Source organism: Chinchilla lanigera, unplaced genomic scaffold, assembly GCF_000276665.1.
Source record: "Chinchilla lanigera isolate Chin_1 unplaced genomic scaffold, ChiLan1.0 scaffold00030, whole genome shotgun sequence".
In the NCBI taxonomy this organism is placed as follows: Eukaryota; Metazoa; Chordata; class Mammalia; order Rodentia; family Chinchillidae; genus Chinchilla; species Chinchilla lanigera.
In genome coordinates this window covers 6,669,468-6,681,554 of record NW_004955431.1, presented here as the reverse complement: position 1 = coordinate 6,681,554, position 12,087 = coordinate 6,669,468, and the positions used below count along the sequence as shown (strand labels likewise).

The 12,087-nt window shown below is 35.4% G+C and overlaps 1 protein-coding gene across 1 annotated transcript in view; it reads left to right on the top strand.

The window, feature by feature from the left end:
- Positions 1-12,087, top strand: part of Cog6 (component of oligomeric golgi complex 6) — a 62,682-nt gene that overhangs the window by 22,243 nt on the left and 28,352 nt on the right. Inside the window, exons 9-12 of the mRNA XM_005387638.2 lie at positions 4,541-4,669; positions 4,747-4,838; positions 6,258-6,322; positions 11,429-11,520. Coding sequence (XP_005387695.2) covers positions 4,541-4,669; positions 4,747-4,838; positions 6,258-6,322; positions 11,429-11,520 — 378 coding nt within the window. The remainder of the gene's footprint in view (positions 1-4,540; positions 4,670-4,746; positions 4,839-6,257; positions 6,323-11,428; positions 11,521-12,087) is intronic.

The window sequence follows — 12,087 nt, the reverse complement described above, 5'->3', positions numbered from 1 at the left end:
TCTTCGATCTTGTAAGTTACACCAACCAAGAACTCCATTGTAATACTCAAGATAAGAATCCTATGTATTTTAACTTGTTTTTTAAAATTATTTAGTGTCTTAACTTTACCCTTATAAAATGAAAAAGAAATGCTTTTTAAAAATGCCTGGAGTAGTATGAAAGTAAGCTTTAAGGAAATCAGGAGTTGTTGATAATTCAGGAAACGGCCAGGGGATTCTTCCTTAACCATTTATTCCCAGTGGGTTCATCTCTCAGAGGCTTCTTAAACTATTTTTAGAGGATTCTGCTTTTGATTGGAACATTACTTATTCTGTAATAAAGTTACAGAACACAAATCATGGGACAGCTATGTAAAATAACAACACTAAAACTGATACTGACTGCTGCTACATTAATATTTAACTACATCGTAAGAACTTTTCCAAGTGCCAGAGACATAACATCACTCAAACTGTCCTTAAAACTACTGCATTATTTTGTGGATTTTGTAAGCAAATAGATTTAAATAGAACATATTAGTTGCTGGTCTAGGAGTCATGGCCAAGGTGCTGTGTGGCTCATATATTCTGTTTAGAGGAAGGAGATGGGCATTGTGGAAAATATTTTAAGGGATAGAGGTATAACATGAGTTTCTGAAGTTGAATGAGCTTTTTCCTGGATAAAGAGGGAGGACAGAGCATTGCAGGTTGAAGGGTAACAGATCAGACATGTAGACCGAGAACATTCTCCATTGGAAAGTGTAATGCAAGAGCTTGTACTGGCTATTGGGTGGACAGCAAAGGCTGGATTTTAGTAGTCCCGAAGGTGATGCATTTCCAGTTGATAAGCTGATGTTGACAGCTGATCAGCAGCCTGGAAGTTTATTTCTACTTTGAAATTTCTTTCCCAAGGTTTTCACTTTAGCATACTGGTGTTGATTGTGAGTTTTTTAGTACTTAAAGCATTTGGCATTTGCTTTTAATCAAGCATTACATTGTTTGTGAAATATTTGTTAAAAAGATTTGTTAAAAATCTTTCTTTAAAAATGCCTTTGTATGTTTGGGCACCTTATAAGGACAGCCACCTTCTGCTAGTACATTTTCACTATATTACGATTTTTATACCTATTTTTAACACATATTAGTGAGATGTGCTGTGATCATTCCATATGCATGCAGCATGCACCCTTCCCTCTTCTGTGCACACATACTGCCTATCCTGCCGGCGTCCTTCCCAGCTGCAGGTTATCACCCTTGTCTCTTTCAGGGTAACCTTTCTTTTTTCCACATGGGAGAGAAAATGTGATACTTGTCTCTCTGTCTGCTTTATTTCACTTATGATGATGTCCAGTTCCATTCATTTTGCTGCAAATGACAAGATTTCATTCTTTATGACTGAATGATACACCACTGTGTATTTGTACTACATCTTTATCTATCTGTGGGTGGGCACTTTATCCTGATTCCGAATCAGTTTATCTGTATTTCGGATCTTAGCATTGTGCATAGTGCTTCTGTAGACATAGACATGCAAGTGTCTCTTGGCTATGTTAGTAGCTTCATTACTTTTGGGTGTATACTCAAGGGTGAGATAGCTGGATTACACTGTAGGTCTATATTTAGTTTTTTGAGGCTCCTTTATACTGTTTCACATAATGGTTGCACTAATTTACATTCCTGCCAAGGGGGCATAAAAGCTCCTTTTCTTCCACATGCTCACCAGCATTTTTTTTTTTTTTTTTTTTTATAGTAGCCCTTTTAACTGGGATGAGATGGTGTGTCATTGTTAGTTACGATTCTTTATCAACATTCGGAAGGAAGCCAATACTGAATTTTTGAGGTGGACTTTTGAGTCAGATTTTTTCAACAAGCCTTTGAACCTCTCTAAGAATCAGTTTTATTAGGTGCAAAATGAGGATAATAGTGCCTATCTCACAGGGCTATTGTGAAGATTAAATTAGATCATTCACCTAAGATGCTTGAGAGTGATGTGTGACATATCACTAAGTTTTAGCTCTTATTTTATTTAAAGAGGAGGTGATCAGAAAGCTGTCAGCTAAGCAGGTGTGTATTTAAGGATGATAACCAGAAGAGATACTTGAATGACGAAGAATGGAGAGGCAAGTAGGCAAAAGGCACAGGCCAAGAAACAGAGACAGTAATGGCAGCTTGAAAGATTTTGAGAGATATTTGGAAGTTGAGTGGGAAAGTAATCTTTTTAAGACCAGTTGATTAGGATATGCTGAATGCTAAAAAAAAAGCAAAGAAAATTTTCCTTTTCTTAAGTATCATCTGTTTTCTAAGTGGTAGTTTCATTAAATTTAGGAAAAGCTTGATGTTTCATGTTAACCACCAGATGGCACTGTATGAACTTTATATTTAATAAATTCTATAATGTGCAAAAGCTTCACTGGTCCTTGTATCTAGTATGTGTAGGTGTGTGTGCGGGAAAAGCTCAGTTATTGAACCATTGGGGAAAGTAGCCTAACTCACTGTTTCTTAGGTAGTATATGACTGCAGTATTAATGTAGTGTTTTAATTGAGTACAGGAAATTCTTTGAAAAGAAATTTATTATAAGTAGAAATGAAAAAAATGATGGTTTCTTTCCTTTGGGAAACCTTCCTAACAGCTTATTTCATGATACTTTGATTTGTAAAATGCTGACATTTCATCATTATTGATGTAATTTTTGCATTGTTTATATACTTTCTATCTTCACCTTTATAGAGCTCCATTTTGAAATTTTGTTTTTTGTTGAGAGACCAGAGTTTTCCTTTGACTCTGCAAAAGATGTTTTGTGTGTTATAGATACCACTGAAAATTCTTCTGATTCATGGTATTTTGTTTAAACTATATTTATTCTGCAGGAGAACTAACGTTAGTGTTTACTGATGTTTCATATTATTTTACAGATTAAACCCCAGTATCTGCCTGTCTTAATAAACTCACCCGGTCCCATTTGAAATAAAAGTGTATTGACTTGTTTCTGATATAACTCTGCTCCCAGTGAACAGTCCTAGTAACAGAAATTTTGTTGTTTCTTTTTACAACGGTCAGGAGGGTCTTGGGAAAGATTAGTTTTATATATTTAAGAAGTTAAAAGTTTATGAATGTCTCACTGTAATATCATCAGATCATAAGTATATTTTGTAGAATCAAGTGGTCACTGAAAAGAAAGCCTTTTCATATTGAACATATATATAGTTGAAGAGCATGACTAAAAGTAGAAGTGTGTTTTGGTTCTAATTTGTCTTCAGTAAAATAGAAGGTAAATACAAGGCAGGCCTGCAGTTTAGCAGTGCTTTCCTTAATACCGCACCTTCCCTTTCCCGTAGTGGTGTGTCTGTCACTGCAGAGAACTTCAGAACCAATTCCTTTGAACTGAAGACACACACAGAAAAAGAACCAAAAGTAGTTAATAGTGAACAGTCCTCAAAAAAGGTTCAGATTCCTAAAACTAGTTTTTGCCCCTTCTTTATACTGTTCATGTTAGTTGGAAATAATGCATCTCCCAATTTTCTCATCTGTAACAAAATGTGAATTTTTCATGAAATCAGCAATATGTTAAACTGGGAAATTACTCCTTCTGGAAATACTTGGGAAAGTTTGGTAAGTTTTATTTATATATTGGTGGATGAAATAATTCTTAATATTTAGTCTGGTAGAATACTGCCTAGGGATTTAATAAGGGGTATAGAATCAGCTGACTTTAGACTACTAAATTCTTTTTCATATGTACTTTAAAGATTGAGCTTTTAATTCTAGCATGATCATAAGCAATGGAGAACAGCTGAGCCTAGTGAAAGAGATGGCAGTTTTTGGCCACTCTAGGACATCCTTTTAAAGTACATCCCAAATTGTCCTGTCCCCCAGTTCAGAGCTTTGCTTACCTACCCATTGCTTTACCATGGAGTGACTTTTCCTGTTTTCAGTTATAATGGGTTACTTCTATCTATGCGTTCAAAAGAAATAGTGTTGGCTGTGTATACATAGTAAATTTAAGGAACATCAAATGTGTCTTAGTAGTGGAGTCAGAGTAAGCTTTTAAAAATAGCAATTTTGGGGCAAATTCTGGTGGTAAGTTGTAGTTTTATTGTAAGGAAAATGTTTTAATATAGAGGGCTTAGTTTTTGAATTTCAGAGTTCTCATTATAACCATTTTCTGGGAACTAGGTATATGGCTTCCTGTAAAGTCAAGCATCATGTTTTGGACCACAAGCTTACTAAAACCTTAAGAGTCCAGGATTCCTACCTTAGCTTGATTTTTTTTTTTTTTTTTAATCTTTACTAAATTCACCTCTTGGTCCTTTTCTGCTGTTGCCACTGTTATTCACCCCAACTTCCAGCATTTTTTCTTAGGAGAAGTAAAAATTATGTACCTTTAGATTGGATTTTTCGGTATCTTCAGGTTATCTCATGATCTTTTCTTAATTTAAAGGCAATATTGCTTAACAGATTACTTAAGTTTTAGATGTCTTGCTTATCTTAGAAATTGCATGAATACTCTGATATAACCTGTAGGAAAAGTATCAACTGTCTCTCATGTAATGTTTTTTCTAGGTACACTTTAGATGAATTTGGAACAGCTAGACGAAGCACAGTTGTTCGAGGGTTTATTGATGCTCTTACAAGAGGTGGCCCAGGAGGTACACCTAGACCCATTGAAATGCACTCCCATGACCCCTTGAGGTATAGTCATCAGAGCCCACTACAGATTTGAGGGGTTTATTTGAAGGATATCTTTACTAATACGTCGTTGTTTTTAGGTACGTGGGAGATATGTTGGCGTGGCTCCATCAAGCTACTGCTTCTGAAAAGGAACACCTCGAAACCTTCTTAAAGCTTGTAACTACACAAGGTGGGCGTGCCAATTGTTATTGCTGTGCCTAAACAGAGAAAATAAGGCTTATCTGTTTCTGTTCTTGGTGCTGTCTTCTTCACTGAGATAAACACTTCACACCTAGATGGTGCGGTAAACATCCTAGTTCAGCTTGCTGTCACTAGACGCCCCCTTGTTCTGCTAATAGACTTTCTCCTCCATCCCTGTTTGCCTTTCACTTAACTGTTCAGGTTTATAGTGGACCTTTTACCTTCCCTATCAAGCCTGCACTCCTCTGCTTCACTGGTAAACATTTCTGGAGTGTCTGGCGTACATTGTCTCAGATCTACAGTGTGGCACTTTAAAGGTAAAAATTGGTATTATCTTCATTTTAGCTGTGAGTAAACAAGCTGAGTGACTTGCTTACAGTCATTATGTTGCTAATTCTTTTATTCCTACTATCCAGCCTCTTTTTTAAAAAAATGATTATATGTACTAAATGTACTTAAAATTTTTGTCCTAGTTTCAGGGGAGAACAATGCCTGTGTTTGAGAGCTGCTGATTCTTGTCTATGAAATTTCAAATCTTCTTAGTTGTAGCTGTCTTAAGAGGACTGTTTTAGAGCTTGAGGATTTAGCGTATAATTAAAAGATGTTCTGTCTTTCATAGGAAGCGAAGATGAATACTGCCCCTGGTATCCCTTGATGGTGCTGCTCAGCCCCACAGCACAGTGGTTCCTCACATGATTTGTGAGAGGCCATGTGCAAATCACTGATAACATGTAATCCCGTGGAATTTAGCCCTGCAGCATATAGCTTAGACTGGGAAAGTCTGCACTTTTGAAAGCCTTTTTTTCTGTTGTCCTAATTAAAAGAGTGTGTTTTAGAAAAGCAAGTGTGAAGGGCTAAGAGAGGTAGAATTGGATAAAATAGGTTATTCTGTTGTAATAACTTCATTTGGGCTTCAGTTTCTATCTGTGTAAAACTGAAGGGGGTTACAGGTAGTAAATGTCAAGTACACAGTATAGTATTTAGACAGTGTCAGTTTTTCATTAGATTGCAGGGTGCATGCTGTGCATTATACCTCAAATAAGGGATTGGTAGAACAAATACGGACACATCTTCACATCACTTTCTTCAGTGAAATATTTCATAGTCTGTTTTTCCCTCTGCTTCATGTGTTTACTCTTTCTCACAAAGAATTTTCTTTTTATTTGTTCAACAGTCAAATGAATTAGCAAGGATTTCTAGACACACATTTAGCACACAGTTAGTGATGTATAAACACAACTAGTAATGTCCTTAAAAATATCCAACTTAATAAAACACTGTTATGAGTATTTTTAAATGTTACTGATGCTACCAATCATAGGTGTTATTGTTTGTTAGTTTTTTTGAGCTTATGTGTAGAAAGGTATAATGTGGGAAACATTTTAAAATATGTAGTAATTAATTTCAGGTGTTGAAGAAAATATTCAAGAAGTTGTTGGGCACATCACTGAGGGTGTGTGCAGGCCTCTGAAGGTAAGACATTTTGTTCTTACATATGTTATAAGGTATTTGGTTAAAGTATTACCATTTGAGTTTAAAGAACTCAAGCTGTCATTTTTTCAAATTATCACATTTGTTAGGCTTATAAAATTTGTTGAATGAACATCATTTCCAATTTTCTCTCTGGGAAGGAGAATTAGAAATATTCTTAGTTTGCATATATTGGCTTATTTTTACAGATTATGTTTCCCGTAGTAATTTGCTTAATCAGTTGAGAAAAGCTCTATTGAATTAAAAGAACTAATACATGAACTCTTAAGAGCATTTCTAAGACTATATTTCACTTACTTTGTTACTTTACATTAATCCATGAATAAAATAATGTTACATATCAGTATTATTATACTATGTATGTTATAAGGAACAAATTTGGAGTGAAACGGGCTAGATTTCTCATTCAAGTATGTGTAGAATCTCATATATATACAGATTATTTGTCGATTGTTGGTTTACATTTCATTGTTGATTCATTTTAATTTAATATTATGGAAATTAAAACCTATAAATTTTATGGTTCACTCTTGTCAAGAATTAAATTTTATTTTTGTTTTTTTAATTTTTTTTTCTGTACCAGGAATTGAACTCATGACCTCACACTTGCCAGGCAGGCACTGTGCTGCTGAGCTAAATCCTCAGCCCCAAAAATTAAATTTTAAAACTATCTTTATTTCCAGAATTTTTTTGGGTATATTATACCACATAAGCACGTCTTAGAAAATACAATTTGTGATAATTGAGTATTTTTATAAATTTAATTATTACTATAACTTGATCATTTTTGGGTCCAGTTTTATATTCAGTAAATAAATAGCAAAGTATTTTGAAATTATTTTACATATTTCTCCCAAATGAAACATTTACTTACCATAGTTTGATTTTCAGACATTTATAGCTCATATAAATGAGTTTATTTTGTATATAGTCAGTTACTAGAAAGGTAAAAGAGAATAAAAATAAATTTTTTTGCTTTTTATATCATTTTATAGCTATAGTTAAATAAGATTTCTAGTCACTTTGATAAATTGTACTTTATCTATAATTGACCCCCCTCCCAAGTTGTATTTATTAAAAATTTTTTGTTTTAGAAAGTAATTAGATAAAAAGTAATTATATAAAAAGTAATTCTAGAATCTAGAGGTTGGATTGGAAAGGAGCATTTCTTGTCTTGGTCTGATTAAGAAAGGCTGTTCTGTAAAATATATATGACACCCACCTCTTATGTAAAGAAAGTACATATAGAAGCCTACCTTTGAAACAAACTTACAAATTCTCATTTCATCTTCCTAAGATGTATATCTCCAGGAAGGTGTTTATAACAATTACAGGACATTATCATGACCCCCTGGAAAATTTTAATGTCAGATATCAAAAGTAAAAATGAAAACTAGTAAATAAGAAAATATCTTTTTAGTGTAAGTTGAAAAAAAAAAAACACTAAGGATTTCCTAAGCAACAAATCTTAAATATTTCCATATGATAGTGTTATGATTAGGGTTAGGGTGAAAACAAGGTTAGGGCAAAAATAAGGTTAAACACTTCCAACATACAATGGCACAGCATAAACATTTCCATTCAAAACAGTACCAGTAAGGGAATAGAAAGAGAGGTACCAGTAAGGGAATAGAATCCAGCAGGGCAAACATTAAATCTCTTAGTTCCATGTCCAGCACCTGGGTCAATCTGTGGCAAAATGTGAACTCCAAAGGGCTTGGGTGGCTCCACCCCTCTAGCACTTCTGGTGGTTGTACCTCCCATGGCTTCTCTCTTGGGCTGACTCTGCTCCTTCCTTGCAGTTGTCCTCAGAGAGTCCCTGTTCCTGGCTTATCCAAACTTCTGGATCTCTCCTGTACCTTTGAGTTTACACTCACAGCTTCACACACTATTCTCTCAGGGGCACAGTGCCTGGCCTCCAGGCCCTCTTCTGAAATATGGGTAGAACCCTTCTTGACCACACAACTTTTACATGCTGCATGTGCCTAAAACCAGCACCATGTGGATGATGCCAAAGTCTGCTGCCAGCTGGAAAAATAACCAGGCTTCCCTCTCTGTTGGTTGTAGGGGGGCGTTGCCTGGATTTTTGAGCACTAGGAACCCAATCCTAAGAAAAAATTCCCTTGGCAAGTGCCATTCTGCAGCATGGTGCCCTGGCGCCTTCTCAGAAGAAAGTTTTTAACCATTACAATTTTGAGTCTGCAAAGTCTCAAATCCTGCTGCTTCTTGTGATGCCCTCAGGCCATCTTTTCTTTTAGCTTTTTAATGCCAGTCATTTCAGCAGCCTTGTTCTCTGCTCCTTATTCTCTATCTGCTTCATCTTTGCTGGCTGCAGCTTTATTGGAGCTTCCTTTCTGACCAAACTCAAAACTTTTAAAATCATTCTTCTGGGCTGTTTGCTCTTGAATCTCAAGGTGGAGCTGACTAAAAGCCACCAACAACTGCCTTGCCATTGCCTCAATAGACTGCAGTTTCCTCCACCACATTAGTCCACCACACATAAATTCCAGGCTCCTTCAACGTCTGCACATGGCCAAAACGTAGGCAAATTTTCTGCTAGAGCATAACACACATGGCCTGGATTCCAAGTGCCAATGGAGTCTTTCTTCCCAACTGAAACCTCCTGAGCCTGGTCTTTTCTGACTGACTTTCAACATTCTGGTCTTGCTCCCATCAAAGACAGCTCATGCATTCTAGGGCTGCTTCTCTAGCCAGCATCTCCAAATCTTTCCAAACTCTTCCTGCAGGCCAGTTCCATAGGCTTCTGTAGCATATGGTCAGATACAGTCACAGAAACAAGCCCACTATGGTACCAAAATCTATCTTAGCTCTTTTCTCCATTCTGGGACAAGATACCCAACACCCACAACTTAAAGGAGGAAAGGTTTAATTAACTCACAGTTTGTAGAGATTTCAGTCCCTAGTCAGCTGGCTCCAAGGCAAGGCAGGATGGCAGAGGAGAAACAGTCCATGGCATGGCAGGCAGGAGGCAGCAAGCCTTCCTTTCCCTTTCCCTTTGTATTCCATCCAGACTACAAGCCTATTGGTTGGGCAGCATCTATATATAATAGCTATAATACCCTCTCACTCCCACTTAGGCCCTCCCTCTTTCACACACTTCAGAGCCACTGTTCTGTTTTGATCTCTTCCCTAGCTTTTCTACTAGAAGACTGCCTGCAGCCCATCTACTTCAAATATCTGCCAGTATCATCTTTGCTTTTCTAATAATAGTTACAGTTTATTGAGTGATTACTATGTGCCATGCTATTCCTACATTTTGTATCTGCTTTCAAACTTTAGCGATTTTGTCCTCCACTGTCTTTGCCATTATAATTACAAGTCATTTGCTGCCAACACCACTTCTTCAGTCTCTTTAGCTCTTCTATTTTTGTTTTCCTCTTGTTTTTTTCCTGAGATTATTGGCTTTTGCTGAATATTTAGTATCTTACATTAGTAAGATAGTATCTTACTAATACTTAGTATCTTACATTATACTGGAATATTTAGTATCTTACATTATCATTACATTATACTGGAATATTTAGTATCTTACATTAGTATCTTACTCTCATAGGACAACATTTTCTTTCTATGTAGTAGACAAACTAACTGTAATGTCTCTAATGTCTTGGAAATCTCCTGATTTTTGAGCCTTTGTCTGTTGTAGACTACACTTTCTGTAAAAGTCTGGGTGGTATGAAGAGAAGCAGGTAAGTTTTCTTTTCTTTTTCTTTTTCTACCTTCATCCCTTCATTCCCTCTTTTCTTTTCCTTCCTGTTCCTTCTCTCCCCTCCTTTTTTACTTTCTTCCTTAAGGGAGGTGGAACAGGAATATTTTCTTTATGTCTTGATTATAGATGTTTCTTGATGTCTTGATTTTAGAAAGCAGGTTGCCAGTTAGCTGAGATGCCATTGTAAGTCTACTAGGAAGAAGCTATCTGTCTACAATTAACAGCCTTTGTTTTGCTCTAATAATTATATTAAGATTTAGAAAACATAATTTTATTGATATACAATTTAAATCATCTTTGAGGCCTTATTCTAAAAGGAAATTAGCATATGGAAATTAGGATTTTATAATTGAGATATCATTCATGATCTGTAGCATTGTGGTTGATAGCTAGTCTATTGTCTTGTGCCAAAGATGAACCCATCTGGTAATTGTATCAATATAAAGATAAATTAATTTCTATAATTTGGAAGCTTTTTATATACTGTTATACATATACTTATAAAATCTCTAGGAAATTACATTGCTGGCATTATGACATTTGCTGAAATCCAAGTACAGAGAAACTTCAACTTTCAAAAGACTTTATTTAAACATCCGCTGTGTCTTTACTGTTTTACCATATGCTGCATAGATGTAAAAGAATCAGAAGGCCCATCTTCATTTGTGTTTAGAAACTCGTTTGGGGAGTGGGAAGATTTCTCAGCGGCACAGTGCCTGCCTGGCAAGCACAAGATCGTGAGTTCATTTCCCAGTACCAAAAAAAAGAGAAAAAATGAAAGAAACTAGTTTGGAAAACAGAAAGATACAACGTAGGTAGTAGTTTAAGCACAGATACCAAACAACTTGTAACCATGTATCAGTGTGGTTTCAATGGCATTCATTAATGATGGAATACAGAGTAAGAAAAGATTGGTGAGAGATGGAATTTAACTAGAAGAGATTCGTGGTTCATCTTGAGGCAGATCAACTTAATCCTAAACCAGATCTGATTTTGCCCAGGTAGTCAGAATTAGGCAAATATGTTGATACTTTCTGATTATCTGATTAATAGAACCAAACTCTTATGTAAGAGTTTAGAGACAAGAATTTTTAAATTTTCTTCTGAATATTTGGAGACCAAGCAGCATATTCCGGGTGCTAATCAATTTCTGTAGAGTTTATCTGTGTTAAAATGTTTATATTGCCACCCCCATAGCTTAATATTCATAAATTCTTTATTTAGAAGGCATTTTGTGATTGCTACGAAATGAAGCAGTACCTTTAATCACTTGGGCTATTTATACCACTTTATAATGAAGGAAAGTATGCTTTAAGAAATAATGTTTCTTTACATGTTTCTTTACAATGTTTCAATAGGTTCGAATTGAACAAGTAATACTTGCTGAACCTGGGGCAGTTTTATTATATAAAATTTCTAATCTCCTCAAATTTTACCACCATACAATCAGGTAAGTAGAATAATGAAATGAACTTGTTAAATCTCATAGTTTTTTTTTAGTTAGACCACTTTAAGATTTTTAGTGGTGTTGTTTTCATTGTGCATATAACTAACTAGAACTGGTAGAAACTCCTGCACTGTTCCAATCATTACATGTACGTTATACCTTCTATAGCTTAAGGTCTGTCATGTCCATTTCCTTTTTCCTCCAAGCCTGTGTGTGTGCCTGTGTACATATGTGCACACACATACACACGTGTGCACACACACAGACATATATACAACTTCTATAACAATATGGGTCTACAACATAAGCATTTATTATTTATCTAGTAAATGAAATGTATGGCAACTAGAGCAACTAATTATTACACTTAGAATGGGCTTTAATAAATGCAATAACTTATTCTAGATATAAATGATCTAAATCATTTTTTAGTAATTAGTGTTCTATCTGTGATAATAATAGAATTGTAGCTTTATCATCTCTACATAAAAGTTTTTATCTGTGTCACTATAAAGCCATGTTATATGTGGAGTTGTTTTAAAGTAATGTCTTTTGGAGCTATATTTCTGA